At 40.7% G+C, this 15,859-nt stretch overlaps 1 protein-coding gene across 1 annotated transcript; it reads left to right on the forward strand.

Annotated features, from left to right (window-relative positions):
- Nucleotides 1-3,236: 3,236 nt before the first annotated feature.
- Nucleotides 3,237-15,700, forward strand: tnks1bp1 (tankyrase 1 binding protein 1). Its single transcript, XM_077726274.1, has 10 exons — nt 3,237-3,406; nt 5,457-6,290; nt 6,585-9,306; nt 12,488-12,594; nt 12,820-12,922; nt 13,885-14,029; nt 14,127-14,245; nt 14,325-14,503; nt 14,589-14,682; nt 14,976-15,700. The coding sequence occupies exons 2-9, from the start codon at nt 5,464-5,466 to the stop codon at nt 14,659-14,661; spliced, it is 4,275 nt and encodes a 1,424-aa protein (XP_077582400.1). The 5' UTR covers nt 3,237-3,406; nt 5,457-5,463; the 3' UTR covers nt 14,662-14,682; nt 14,976-15,700.
- The last annotated feature ends 159 nt before the right edge of the window (nt 15,701-15,859 follow it).

A 15,859-nucleotide genomic window follows, 5' to 3' on the forward strand; every position in this document is an offset into this window, starting at 1 on the left:
AATTTTATATGATGGAAATGATGTTTTCCTGAGATTGATGTTAAATACAACACGTGGTTTAGTCCAGCGCAGCAGTTTTTCTTGCGTGCCGTGTTTAGTTCAGGCCTCCAGCTAGCCTGATGAAAAGCTGGAGTTATTGATTCATGAGTTCACACTCTAATGGTGCTTTGCTTTGTGGGCTAATTGGCAACTGTTATGTTGGGTCTTCACAACCTACTTAACCATGCTTTATTTGAAGGGCCTCATGCTGAATTATGACATCAAGTACAAACAAACCCATGATTACCCAAGGACAAATGGCATCTGTTTGCGGTCATCCTAAGCTTTTGAGGTATAATTTAATTCGCCGTTTTTTTCTATGTTTCTGTCTCTTATCTGTCCAGGAGCAATTGGCTTGGTTAGGAACGTTAGCATGGTCCCTTAGGGTCTGTGCCAAACATAAGTTCAGAGCCAGTTGAGAGGTGCCACAAGCAATATCCTCTCTACATGCTGCAATCAACTCAATTACAATAATCATTTTAGTGTCCTTTATGTACTCCTTACTGTCTAGTTTTATTCCTCATGAGTGATTTCAGGAGGGCCCTAGTCGGCTTTATAATGCTTCTTTTGATTCAAAGGATTATATTATAAGACTGTATGTGGACGCCGAACCACCATGCCAGATGAAAAGAAAATATTTGAGGAAAGATGGGTAGTACAACCTGATGAAAAATGAAATATAAAAAAAAATGTAAAGGGTGTGTACAGGATAGGGACCTTCATAAAACAATTTGTGAAACATACTGTATACATATCACGCCGAGAGCAGAGAAGGCTCATTGTGATTTTTTTTGTGTGGCTCAGATTGTCTTCATTTCTGGGAAAGTGGAAACCCAACCCTGCTCTCCAGAGGTCTGGTTACCAGGTGAGAGAGGCCGACAGAAAAGGAAAAACGGAAAGGAGTGCGACACAGGTGTGTGAAGGAGAGCAGCGAGGGACTGTGGGATTTTGGCCATGTTCATTGGAGACTGTTACAATTTGCAATAGAAAGGCTAAAAGAGAGACAGATCACAAAACAGCACATTAAAAAAATTGAATTCCATGAGAAAAGTCATTGTATAGGAAATTGTAGACAGCTTGACCAAAATCAATCAGGCAAATGTATATAAAATAAGAGGTCAAGGTCAGCATGCTTGTTTGTATTCCAACAATCTGCTATTTTGTTTTTGATAGCCACTAAGAAACAAAACTGAAACCAAGAACAAGGATGGAAAAAAAAGTTGGAACATTACACCTTCTAGTGGTCAACACAGGTATTTGCCAACTAACCAGTGGTACTGAAGATGAATTCAAAAATTTTATTCAACATAAAACAGTGTTTTGTGACAGTGTGTGTGTGTGTGTGTGTGTGTGTGTGTGTGTGTGTGTGTGTGTGTGTGTGTGTGTGTGTGTGTGTGTGTGTGTTAAAGCACAATAGGTTTTGAGCATGGTGTTACAAAACCATGTGTGTTTGACAGAAGTGTTTTTGTGGCTTGAGTTTCTCTTTTTTTCTTTGGTATTGTCTGGAGTGGATTGTGGGGGCAGGAGCTCAGAAGAGCAGCTGCTTCTGACAAACGCTGAATACTGACTGTGTGACACTTGGGGGTTGAATATTGATTTTTTTCTACCTGTGTTTATGTGGGCGGGTGCATGTTTGAGTCAAAGTACATATATTTTAAATACAACTAAGATTGGACTTATTCTATTTGAGGCCAACATCTAAAACCCTGTATGAGTGATAACTTCCATTTATTCATTCACACTCACACTCTGCAGGGTCAGTGAGGAAGTTGATGCCAGGGTTGGATGAATCACCCTACATTCATGAGGTAAAGTAAGACAGCAAATCATAAACAAGTATAATTTCACACTTCAATAAACTACAAAAAAAGATATAATAATATAAAATATTCCAACTCTGAGTCCTCCGACATCCCCAAAAAAACATTCATAGTCCCCAATCATCATTTATGCTTCTTATTTTAAAAAGGCAAATGAAATAGAGGCCAGATATGCAATCAAAATCTATTTTTGAATATAGCCAATAAGCACAATGCACTGCATGGATCCATTTACTAATCGGTTAAATGGCAGTCTGCTTTCACCAGAACAGGTTTATCAGGTCCATAAGGCAGACACAACGCTTTACTGTCAAGCTTGATCGAGAGCTAAAAGGAAACATCCAATAAAAATATTCAAAATAAAAATTTGCCTTCTTTTTTTGCAAGTAAAATATCACAGTACATACTGAATCACTGTTGGAAAAAATAGATATTTGTAATCATTTCGGTTAATTAGCCTGACCACAGTGAGGTAAATACTCTAACCAATGAATATTTTCTCTATGTATTTTGAGGGATCTTATTTCGACATTGTGGATTGGGAGGTCAAAGGGGGAAATGGGATTCATGTTGTACAGTTAGTTATCTGTAATGGACAACAAAAACAGGTGCATGTTTTGGTGGCCCTTTAAACAAACTGAAGAGATATGATGAGATTCTGAAGCCATTGATTTACAAACATCATTTCATGTTGCAGCAAGATTTTGCACCGGTTACAAGGTTGGTATTGGCAGCTCCGCAAAGTATCAACCATCCCATCCATTTACCACATTTGGGATGTGCTGGATCCGAATATACAACAAAACATTGCAGTTTTGTTCAAATATTCAGCGATTTCCTGAAGCTATTAAAGAGTGTGGTTAGTATAACCATTCCACTGGGTACAATCAACATTTTGAGCATCTTTATGCAAAAGTTATGTAGTACTGCAATCCCCTTGGAAAACCCACACAGGCCCGGGGTGAAAATGCAATCTCCACACAAGTGGACCAACCTGGATTTGATCCCAGATCCCCCACAGTGAGGCCGATACGCTAACCACTCAAGACGCTGGGCCACCCTCATCTGCCTGTTCACAGGTCAAATTATTTATTTTATCATGCACATTATACCTCTATGTGTGATATGCGATAACTTTATTCATCCAGTATTTGGGAAATTTCATTGCCATATGGATAAGACAGATACATAGTATCTTTTTCCCAAATTTGACTATTATTGGTAAAAACTCTGGGAAACAACATGTTTTTGTCCTTGAAAAGTGTTGCTTTAAAATACTGGTTTTATTTTGAAACTCCAGGATAATTACTCGCAAACGGCCGTTAATATAACGTCTAACTTAACCTCAAAACTGGTGTGTAGACCAGAGGAGGAGTGTCGTGGAGGAGTCAACACCATTGTGACGCCTCCTAAGTGGGAATGAGGAAAAAACAGAGAACAGCAGGCAAGACGGTGGAGGAAAACCCCAAGTTGGTTTTTCCTTTTATAACTTCTTCCCACGGCAATTTTCAGCCGCCATCCGTATGAATCTGTGTGAATACTAAAAGGTAAACGAAACACCTTTCTACATCTATATGCGATGCAGGTGCACAGCGTGTATTTTGTTTGTTATTTAACTAAGTGGTGTGGGTAAACAAGATGTAAGACGGAAATAATGGTTTAGTTTTATAAAGTTGCACATTTTTAAAGAGTTGATTTCTCTCAGTTCAACGACCGATCGTTCACTGTTGACGTGTGTTTATCCGTAACATATTAACCCAGCTCGACAGCGACAACTATAACTTCTTTTTATGGGTTAAACTTGTGTTGCCATTTATAGTTGTGCATCACTCAAGCAAAGCAGGTGAGCAGCGAGGAAAAAGAGGGCAAGCAAACAAAGATGACGTACATAGCTGTTCGGAAAATGATGTTATTCACGGATAAGCGAGACCGTGTCCTGAATACACACGCACTAAATGTTGGTCTGTCAAGCGCAGCTTTTTACTTTGAAGACGGAGTTTCTTTCTCACACTCACCTGACCGGATGGAGATGTTCATATTTCGCAACTGGTTGGCACCATTTATACATTTATACCTATTCATTCATTTTCTGAATTGTTTTATCCCCACAAGGGTCGCGGGGGGTGCTGGAGCCTATCCCAGCAGACTTTTGGGGCAACTATTCTCGCTCACACTCATATCCAGGGTTAGTGTCCAATCAGCCTACCATGCATGTCTTTAGAATGTGGGCGGAAACCAGAGTACCCAAAGAAAACCCACATAAGCCCAGGGAGAACATGCAAACTCCAAACAGGTCTGCTGACCTGGATTTGAACCCAGGACCCCAAAACTGTGAGTCTGACGCGCTAACTACTCAGTCGCCTGACCGCCACCTTTATACCTAAACTGTTGCAAAAAAAGTGGACATGAACATTCGTGTGTGTAAAAAAGAAAGCAATGTAATTGTGATATTGTGTGGAACAGGCGGGCACAGTCATTCAACTTTTGGGTGGGGATCTGCGGGACTCGTAGATTCAAAAAGACTGACAGGTCAAACCAGATGCTGCAAACAATGCGTGAGGAATTTTTAGTGACACTTTTGGTAGTGCTACTTTAGACTCTGTGTACACTCTGCCACCTTCACAGTACAGTAGCTTGAAATGTTTCCATGTGTGTACAGTAATCCCCGAATATCGCGGTAAATGTAGACCAGTCATGATAATTGAAAAATCGCCAACTATGGTCACCACTATGATAACTTTTTTTTTTCAGTGCTGAGTCCTAGTAGCAAGAGTGGATTCCGCTTGTGAGTTTCTACGTGGATTTTCACAATTTTGCTGAACAAGAAACAAAACAAAAATCATAATTTAGAGCAGAAAAAAATTGTGAAGGAGTGAATTTGCGATGAGTTATATTTTTGATATTTAAACCTGTGTACTAGTGAGTTCTTCAAATCTTGTCTATCTTAAAGATATAATAAATGTACATCTTTCCATAAAAGTCTGCAACTTAATATGTTGAAGCAATGCAGGCCTTAATACATTTCACTGTTTGGTAACAGTTAATGAAGCGGCCAACTAGTTCAAGTGTACGAGGTTCGGGATAGGGTCTTAGACATGATACCCACCTAAAGAGCACATTATGTCGCCGTCTTGGAGGTCGCAGACACTCTTCTGAACTACTTTGCTTCCTGAAGAGGGCTGCAGAGGAAATCAAACAGGAAGTACTGGGTCCCAAATTTGTAGGAACTCTTATAATGACTTCCTGATCTAAATGACTTGGTGCATGCGTCCCTCATCTTAAAGTTTGGTAACTATTTTTGGAGCGATACACCGTTATAATCAGTTTTGGGGGGTTGTTGACCATCACTACTATCAGTGGCACATTGTGTGCAATACATAGGCATGCATAAATTCAATGCATTAATGTAAAGTCCTTCATTCTTTAGTGGCTGCTCAAATTTGCTTGATAATTCTTATGTTGGCTTATGGAATCTATGCTCTCTCCACATTACAAAAAAAATATTTTTTATAGTGTAGACTTGGTTTCTATGGCTAAATATTTGCTGTATGAGTTATATAAGTAGACTTTAACATATTTTTATTTCTATTTTTTTAGAAATCTAATGATGCAGACCTCAGTTGACTCCTCCCAGTTGATTGATGTCTCCAAAACTAAGCCATCTCTCCCTCCTAAACCGCGACTTACTCCCAAACCCTTTTCAGCACAAAACAACATAATTCGCTCCATAAATGCCCCAAAGACTATTAATGTGTCCTCTAAAGACAAGGATGGAAAAACTAATATTGCTCCTAAACCCCCCATGACCAAACCAGCCGCCAAACAACCTCAGCCACCCGCCAAACAACCTCAGCAAAAATCCATGAGTATACTACCTTTAAAGGATCAAACAAAACAATCCAAACCTGTACCCAAACCTATTGCAGTACAAAGAGAAGTTGCCAAAACAAACAACAAAACAGACACACAGGCAGTGACAAACACTAAACAGGATGACATCAAAAAGGGCGAAAACAAATCTCCACCAACCAATGTCCAGAAGACCGACGAAGTCCTGAGTAATGATTCCCCAAATATTAATGAAACATTTAAATGGGGAGGAACCCGAAAGCGCTTGTCTGTCGAGCTAACTTCAAAGTTTAACTCTGGTGGCATCCCTCGGCCAAGTGAACCCAGCAAAGATTCATCTATGAACAAGGGAAAAGAAAATACAAACCAAACAAAATCAATAGAGCCAGAGACACCCATAATAGCAAGTGATGAAGACCAAATAATAGAGAACACCAATGGAGGTGGTAGTATTAAACGCCGGATAAGTCTTCTCTTTGACACAAGGCCTGAGGTTGCTGTGAAGAGAATTCAGCCGGAGTTTGCTAACGAAACCGCTGGTGTCAAAGAACGGATTAAGAACTGGACGACTCAGGAACCCAGGTTAGTAATCCCCATTTCCTCAGTCAAAATTCTGTCTTTGGACATCATGCATGTAAACCTTATGTTTGATATTTTATTTCATGTCTCTTGGGGATTATGTCTTGGTTACAGTCACATTGTACAGTGTAAAGTTCACACACTTTAATTATGAATTGTTCCTCAGTGAACTTCTTTCCAGATAAACAATTAAGCTTCAGTTAAGCCCCAAGTTGTAAATTGTTCAAGCCTAGATAGCAGCAGGCAAGACGAGTATTGGCAGATCAATTTAACGAATGAATGAATCTTCCTTCCCAGCGTAGTGGCCCCAACTGCACCAACAATAGAGAAGACTCCCAAATTTCCAGCTGTTCCTGAATCAAGGAAGCCTGACACAACTGAAAAATCAAGCCTTGAGACATCGGAAGATTTCGAGCCCGGACATCATGACGCCACCAATGACTCCTCACCTGAAATTGTTAAAAGATCTGACACTCTGAAACGCCGCTCTCTTCACTTTGGTGCCACGGAGGGAGACAAAGGCGAAGCTCCTCGTGACATAGTGTCGAAAGTTGATAACAATGTAGATGAAATGGGAACTTTAAAGAGCAAGGGCGAGGGCATGAATGAGGAGGGGAAAATAATACAGGAGGAGAAGAAAGGAAAAGAGGAGGATGAGGAGCAAAAGGAAGAAGAGACGAGCCCCGGGGAGGCCGAGAATGAAAGACATAGGCTTGCAGAGGAACAAGAGGAAAGGCAAAGGATAGAGGAGAGAAGGCAGGAGGAGGAGGAGGAGGAGGAGAAAGAACGATTGAGACTGGAGCGGGAAGAAGGGGAGAGGCAGAGAAGACAGGAAGAGGATAGGTTGAGAGAAGAAGAAATGAGGATGGAGGAGATGGAAAAGCTAAGAGTAAAAAGGTTGGAAGAGGAGAGGCAGAGAAGTGAGGAATTGGAGAAAGAGAGGCTAAAAGAACAGGCGAGAAAAAGTGAGGAACTAGAAAGATTGAGGCTGAGGAAAGAAGAAGAGGAGAGGCAGAGAAGGGAGGAATTGGAGAAGGTTAGGTTGCAAGAAGATGAGAGAAGAAGGGAGGAATTGGAGAAGGAAAGGTTGCGAGAAGAGGAGAGGCAGAGAAGGGAGGAATTGGAGAAGGAAAGGTTGCGAGAAGAGGAGAGAAGAATGGAGGAAATTGAAAGATTGAGGCTAAAGAAGGAAGAAGCAGAGAGGCAGAGAAGGGAGGAATTGGAGAAGGAAAGGTTGCAAGAAGAGGAGAAAAGAAGGGAGGAAATTGAAAGATTGAGGCTGAAGAGAGAAGAAGAGGAAAGACATATGAGGGAGGAAAGAGAGAGAGAAAGACTGCGGGAAGAGCAGACGAGGAAAAAAGAGATAGAAAGCTTAAGACTGAAGAAGTTGGAAGAGCAGAGGAGAAGGGAGGAACTGGAGAAGGAAAGACTTCGGGAAGAGGAGCAAAGAAGGGTTGAGATCGAAAGACTGAGGTTGAAGAGAGAAGAACAGGAAAGACGGATTCGTGAAGAATTGGAGAGGGAAAGGCTCAGAGAAGAAGAGAAAAGGCGGGAGGAGATGGAGAGATTAAGGCTGAAAAGGGAAGAAGAGATGCGTAGACAGCAGGATCTAGAAAGGGAAAAAGTAAGGGAAGAAGAGAGAAAAAGGCAGGAAATTGAAAGAATGAAAGTGAAAAAGTTGGAAGAGGAGAAGCTGAAAAGGGAAGAATTCGAAAAAGAAAGGTTGAGAGAAGAGGAAAGAAGGAGGGAAGAGATAGAACGACTGAAGGTCGTGTGGAAAGAAGAGGAGAGACAGAAAATGTTAGCCTTGGAGAGGGAAAGGAAAATGGAAGAGGAGAGACGGAGGCAAGAGATAGAAAGATTGAGGGAACAGGAGGAGAGACGAGTTCGGGAAGAATTGGAGAGGGAAAGGTTAAAGGAAGAAGAGAGAAGGAGGGAGGAGATAGAAAGACTGAGGCTGAGGAGGGAAGAGCAGGAGAGACAGAGAAGAGATGAATTGGAGAGGGAAAGAGTGAAGGTTGAGGAGAAAAGGAGAGAGGAGAGAGAAAGACTGAGGCTGATGAGGGAAGAAGAGGAAAGGCGCTTGCGTGAGGACTTTGCCAGGGAAAGGCTCAGGGAAGAGGAGCAAAGAAAAAAGGAAATGGAAAGATTGAGGCTAAAAAGGGAGGAAGAGGAGAGACAGGAACGAGAACAATTGGAGAAGGAAAGATTAAGGGAAGAGGAGAGAAGGAGGGAGGTTGAAAGAATACGGCTGGCAATGGAACAAGAGGAGAGATTGGAGAGGGAAAGACTGAGGGACGAGGAGAAACGAAAGGAGGAGATCGAAACACTCAAGTTGAAGATAGAACATAATGAACGGCAGAGAAGGGGGGAAATTGAGAGGGAAAGTATAAGGGAAGAGGAGAGAAGATGGGGGGAGATGGACAAATTCAGGCTCAAGGTGGAAGAGGATGAGCGACAGAGACAAGAAGAATTGGAGTACAGGAGAGAGGAGTCTAGAGTGGTGCAAGCACTGAAGGAAGAGGAGTCCAGGACAAGACAAAAGATGGAGATGAAAATGCTACAGCAAAGGGAAGATCTGGAGAGGATGAGGAGGGCAGAGAGACAAAGACTGGAGGCAAGAAGGGAAGAGGAGGAGAGAAAAGAAAGTTCATCCAAATTCTCGCCACAAACTAAAATAGTTTTTGATAACTTCTCAGTCAATGAGCCTGCACCTCTGGGGGATGTCGGTCATTTTGACGATTTTTCAGTGAGGCCAACTCGATGGGGTTCACAGCCGAGAGTGGATGTAACTACACGGGACGCAAGAATAGAGCCGCCCGTGCCCTTCAATGACGACAATCGGCAAAGAGATGCTGAAGAAAGAGTGAAGAATAAAGGGGACTTTGAGAGAAGATCGCACTTGGACAGCTTGGAGAAAAAAACTGAATACCGAGGGCAAGAGGAGGAGTCTCGAGTGCAGGAGGAAGGGTTTCCCCAGGAAGAGATGACAAAAAGACACAGATCTATCAAGCATGAGGTAAATTCCATAGCTTTTCTTCTTTTAATGTATCCTTATAATCAGTTACAGGCAGAGAGTTTATGGGGCAAATGTTGGGCCTGGATATGTTGCAGTCTTGAGCTCTGAGGTGGTGCCGTAGGGTCAACATCACTGAATGGTCAGGTGGTCCAGACATAGTCATGTGTGGCTCCAGGCCACCCTGCTTTGTACAGGGTCAAGGGCAATTAACAAAAACAACAAATGCTTACTAGGACAGCTGACTTTACAGAGCTTATTTTTTGTGGACCCGAAGGGGGGGTGGGGGGGGGGCACAGTTAGTCCACATCTACATGAAGCCTAGGAATAGCAAATGGATCATTTTGCTCCATTTGTACAAGGAGTGAAGTTTACTCAAACGGTCATTCTACTGTGATGGACGAAGGCTTTTCTTGCTCTAATTTAATAGTAAAATTAAAATTTGTCACCCGTTATAACTAATCATAAAAAGACTAAAAGAACAAAAAAAAATCTGCTTATATGTGGAATACTGTCAATAATTGCCCCATGCCCAGAATAACATGAAATACTGGGCTACCATGCCTGAATCGTCATTTTCTGAAAAATAAAATAACTCCATTGGGGACACTTATTGAACCTTTTAGATTAGAAATGTGAGGAGGTAAATAGAGTGTACTGTATATAAAAAAATCTTGTTATACTCGCTTCACCTGGTTACGCCATGCCCTAAAATTGTGTCTTTGTTTGCTTGTGTGTTGTGTTGTGTTGGTGTGCATGGGTGTGACTATGATCCTGACTACAGAAACCACCTTTGCACATAAACTAGATTTGCATCCACGCATTATGACAGGCTTGGATGCTGATCATGGTAATTATAGAGGAATAGGTATGATCATATTGTCTGACTCATTCATTTGTTTTAAAACAGGTAGGTAGGTATACAGTAACTCAAATAGTAAATCTAGTATGGATTTGATGATTGTGTCAATCAGTAGCTGGTTCTCAAGTTGTTTACAGACAATTTAGTTTTATTAACTTACCTGATAGTTAAAAAAAAAAATAGACTGTGTTAGGGTTATTAGCCCACTACTTGAAATAAATTTAAAAAAAAAATAGGTCATACACATACTAAGTTGTGCCACCTTTAGCTTTGAGAACAGCATGCATTCAATGCGGCATTTTTTTCAATAAGCTCTAGTCACATAATTTATTTCCACCCAGTGTTGTATTGCAGTACAGTCTTTGGGGATTGGGGAAAAAGAACAACTTTTTAATGAGTGACCTTTGAGCACAAACAAGATTTATAAATTGTGTATATTTTTATAGAGCCCTTTTACTATATTTTACTTGATTATCTTACATTTCTGTCTAAATCAACACATCCTAATAATTCTGCTTACCACACTTCTAAATGATCCAAAAAGCTTTTTAAACTTATTTTGGTAAACATTTTTACAGAGTCGAAAAAAAGTCTGCTGTCACAATTCACATAGCTGCTCCTCATGACTCAGAATGGATTATTTGTCACTTGGCTTCTAATGACTCATGCTGTTTACGACCTAACCAACTATTTACTTGTAAAAAAAAGATATATTGTATCATGGCTCAAAAAATACTTCATATGAACACAGTAGTAATGAGGTACATTACCATACTTAGGTTAATTCTTAGTTTTTCCTTCTGAGGTGTTCACTTTAAATTCTTTGGATTCTTTGTGAGAAATTCACACGGTGCATGTATCCCAACCCCGCCAGATGTATTAATGTACAGTCCACATACCGATGCCAATCCAAATGTACATAAGCCTGTACAGGTTTTTAATATAACAATATACTCTTCATAGAGAAATCCGATCTATTAAGAATGAAGAGCAGGCACAGACAGATCAGTTCACTTGCCTGTTTGAACAAGCACAATGTTTTTAACTTAAAACAGCAGGCTCTGTTGCACCCATCCCTGTGGGTTTGTGTACTTTGTGTGAGAATGTGTGTGTGCGTGTGTTTGTGTCCTTGTGTACACTTTGGGTGTGTGCACACATGCACAGAGTGCTCCCACTTTCTTTCTGTAGCTTTGTATGTCTCAAACTCCCCATTTGGTGGGTTGTTATCGGGTACCACACTGCACATGCTAGTTCCACATGATTTTTTTTCCGTCCAAAAATTGCGTTTGTGAGAAAGTACATGGTGACCTGTTAAAGGCTTATCATGGATAAGATAAGGTTTTTGAAAATGGGTATCTAAATCTTGGGCGATCCGGTGCATGAGTGGTTAGCGCGTCGGCCTCACAGTGGGGGACCTGGGTTTAAATCATGGTTGGTCCACCTGTGTGGAGTTTGCATGTTATCCTCGGGCCTACCATGCATGTTTTCGGAATATGGGAGGAAACCGGAGTACCCTGAAAAAACTCACGCAGGCCCAGGGAGAGCATGCAAACTCCACACTGGTGGACCAACCTGGATCTGAACCCATGACCCCAAGCCACAGGGCCACTTTAGTCAATCTATTACTTTGTTGTTGTATAAATCAATTTGAAAAAAATATTTTTTTCCAATCAAATAGTTCTAAGGTTGAAATGGCTAAATTATTGTAGTGGGTGAGGCCTCTTGGCTAGGGCTCAACTCAGGGTTGTACATCAATGCTTGTTCCACCAGGTGGCAATGCTTCCTGACAAAAAGTGTCCTGTTAAGAAGGGTAATTCTGTGAAAATAACCCCAAACGTCCTAAACCGAGACAAATATGTTTTGAGAACAAATATGATATAATATGACACACTTATATATATGTTTACCCTGGGGATTAATCATAATTAAACAACAGTGCTCCAAATATTCAAATTTTTTGAATATGTATAGTATACCCATGTGTGTGTGTGTGTGTGTGTGTGGTTGTGTGGTTGTTTGTGTGTTTGTGTGTATGTGTATATATGTGTATATGTATATATATACATACACACACACGATTAAGAAATGTCAATGTCGTCGAGTGTGTGCATTTGCGTGTGTGTATTTGCTTGCAAACACATGCCCACGGTGCTATGTTGAGCAGAGCTTTGCCTCTCTGAGCAACTCATTAAAAGACCCATGCTTGAGTATTCTTTCTCTGTAATTTTTGCACTGCACACAGTTCATATAATCATAATGAGATGAGGACAAGTGAAGGAACTTTCTAATGGTGTCCAAACATTTTCTTTCTGTGTCATTTAGGACCCCACCAGCAGTTACCGCATCCATGCTGAAGATAAGGAGACGTTGATAGACTTTGATTCAGACAGGCACCATTCAACCTATGAATGGAGAGCTACAACTGACAGGTAGGATAAACTGTTGCTGAAAATATATAAAACTAATGGTTGTTCACATGAGAGCATATAACTTATTTTTTGATGGAACATATATTCAGGTGCTCAAATGTGATTACAGTGCGCCACAGAACGAGAAGCATGTATCTTTTGGATTTGAAATAAAATAACGTGTAGCCATTGTTGAAGTTTTAGTCCTATTTTTGGAGGATTCAATATTTTTCTCTGATTTCAAAGGACTAATATTCATTCAACTCCCAACTCTTCCACTGATCCGTTCCCTGATGCCTCACTAGAAGATATCAATGAAATTGAATCAGAGCTATCTCCTTTCCCTGAGGTTAGTACCACCCTTATACACAATAAACATTTTGGAATCTGATTTTAATAAAACACAACCATTTGGTATATCATTTTGTATCTACTACACTCAGTACACACAGTAGTGTTGAACTATAAACCTTAAGCCAGACACTGATCATTTAGATCAGTGATTTTCAAACTTTTTTGGCCACCGCCCCCTTCACCGCCGGGCCAAAATGCCAACGCCCCCCTCTTTACCCCTTTCCAACGAACGAAGCTTAAATAAATAGAAGACAGGCGCCTCAGATATTATTCGCTAATTTCGTTTCTTTTAATAGACCAATGCGCAGTTCACCTCGAATCATAAAAATTGATAGCTGATGCATTAAGCCGGTCGCTGTGCGCATACGTCTGTGGTTAAGCGTTGCCGGCGCGCTATTGTGTGCTCCTCTGCGGCTGACTGGATGGTGGTGGTTTCCCCAGTCGCCTGCATCGACGATAAACTCGCGACAATTAGTGATATACGGTATATGCGCGCTGCTCGTGAGCGCTCGAGCAGACAACGTTTCTTGTTTCAATAAAGCTTGTTTTTTGTCGACTTTTTATTACAGACAATCAATTTTTCCGGTCTTTCTACAAACACCAACGTCACATTTTACTGTAATTGCTCCATCGCCCCCTTCACTATTTCAACGCCCCCCATTCGCCTGTTTATTCGTCAGCGCCCCCCTGAAAGTTCACACCGCCCCCCGGGGGGCGGTACCGCCCACTTTGAAAACCACTGATTTAGATCATTTTAAATCAGTTTTGAAACTTTTATGGGTTTTACCTAGTGCTGGCGTAAAGCATTATCCAGCCATTAAACTAACAGGTATGACTTTGAAGAAATTGGTGGTGAAAATTACATTTATTCAATTCCCAGACTCTTTCAAAGTCAGATCTTCTACTGTATACACTTTGACTTTATTAATCTGAAACTTTTTATATTCCATTGCACAGAGCTCCACCCCTCTCCTTGACACCAGCGCACAGAAATCCAGGGCAGATCTGGGGAAGAAGCGCACCCGGTCGCGTCCATCACGCTCAAGCCGCTCACAATTGTCTATGAAAGAAAATTTGGACTGGCGGTCTTGTGACTCCACAGGTCATCCTTAATCTCATTTTCCATTTAAATGTAGTTGAACAGTTTCTTTTGAATTTACTGTTGATAGCTAAATGCATTGATTTGATGGGGATTTTAGATAGAGGACGTGGACAGTCCGACTCGGAAGAGGAGCAGCCAAAACTAAGGATCGTCCCTTCTCCTACTCCTTCTAGAAAGAGCAATGTGTTTCCTGGGATGAGTCCGTCCGCCCTCATTGTGGGTTCACAGAGACCACAGCTAGATATACAGTACTATATCTCAACGTGGTCTTACTGTACTTATCACGTTCTCTCAGGCTCAGATCAAAAAAAGAGCAGAAGGACGAGAGGAGTATGAAGAAGACAAGGAAAGTGCAAATGATGAAGTGGTGCCATCTCCCTCCCTACTGCCTCGCTCTCCCCACCTTCCTCGTTCCGCTGCTCTGCTTGCTGGGGCGGCACGAGTACTTCCACCAGTAGGCGCTCCAGATGGGGGGTAAGAGCAGCTGAAGACAAAATTACTGCTGTATAAAGTCTATTTTATTTTATTTTATTTTTTGTAATCTTTGTGTCCTTTGCAGAGTGGTCTCCTCTCCAGCTTGGCTGACAGAGTTGAAGACCAAAAAGCGTATCAGTCAACTTGAGGGGGAATGATTGCGGAACCACATCTAGCAAGTGAGGATGAAATTGAATACATAGCAAAAATGAATTACTATCTACAGACACTATATATGGTTGAATGGGTATCTTAATGCATAACCGTGGAATTTTTAAATCACTTCTTCATGGCAAATTCACCCATTATCTTGTTTCATTCAAGATGCGTCCTTTTGGTCCTTGAAGTTTCATTTTTTGTTTTATTGTCGTACCTATTTTGAAAGGTTTACTTTCTCAGATCTAAAAGACAATGGAATTTGTTGTTAATGAATGTAGAATGTAATGTCTTTTTTGAATTGTGTTTCTTGTAGGAGCTACTAATATGGGCAGGATCCATCCATGTCAGATGTTTGTGCCAAGAGACACTTCAACAACATCTAAACTATGCACTTAAGTGCCTTATTGGGACATTTGAACCAGATGTGAAATATGCAAAATAAAATTTTGGCTTTTTTATGCAGAATACATAAGTAATTCAGATCTGTATGTTTTGTAAATGGTTTACCAAGGCTTTGTGTCATTGTATATTTATGCCCAGGACATAAACATGAACTAATGCTACAATAGAAACCTGTGATCATCAATGCAATGTGGAGCATGACTTAGATTAGCTATTTTTTTTCCCATTCTTATTTTCTGCTTTTCCAGTGGTTCTTGAAGGGGATCGATGTCGTGAGGCCCCCTATGCTACCAATTTATAGCCACTCACGTGTTGTCTTTAGTGGATCATATTGTATTTCGATCCTTTAAGGTAAATGTTTGCACTTTAAGAAATATGATCATCATGCAGACTCTATATTTATATCATGTAGACATGAACAGACAATCATTTTTTCCAGATGCTAATTGCAAACACATCATGATATTGGCAAAATTGCAGAAAATGTTGGAATATTTTTTATACTACCACTTTGTGTGAATATGTCTATCTACTGTACTTGAGATTTTTTAAGTGCCTGTTTTCCAATGGAAAAAAAATGACCAGCAGTCATTACATAGCAATGTTTAAAATTTCATTAAAAGCTTTTCTATTGAATGTAGTATTTGAGGTTTACCTAGAATCTTATTTGTGGTAAATCACAAATTACATCAAGTATTTAAATTATAGTTTATGAAAGACACCATTGTTGCCCATAGAGTCTCCTCTAGGCAACACACAAGGCAAATAACCTGGTATGAGCCAAGCAGCAATAAG

Source organism: Stigmatopora nigra, chromosome 10 (genome assembly GCF_051989575.1).
Source record: "Stigmatopora nigra isolate UIUO_SnigA chromosome 10, RoL_Snig_1.1, whole genome shotgun sequence".
NCBI lineage: Eukaryota > Metazoa > Chordata > Actinopteri > Syngnathiformes > Syngnathidae > Stigmatopora > Stigmatopora nigra.

Excerpts from the sequence above, each read along its gene's own strand:
- tnks1bp1 (XM_077726274.1), top strand. The coding sequence starts at position 5,464 with ATGATGCAGACCTCAGTTGACTCCTCCCAGTTGATTGATGTCTCCAAA. Across the intron at positions 6,291-6,584 it reads TGGACGACTCAGGAACCCAG|CGTAGTGGCCCCAACTGCAC; the intron begins GTTAGTAATCCC and ends CTTCCTTCCCAG. Across the intron at positions 14,246-14,324 it reads TGAGTCCGTCCGCCCTCATT|GCTCAGATCAAAAAAAGAGC; the intron begins GTGGGTTCACAG and ends ACGTTCTCTCAG.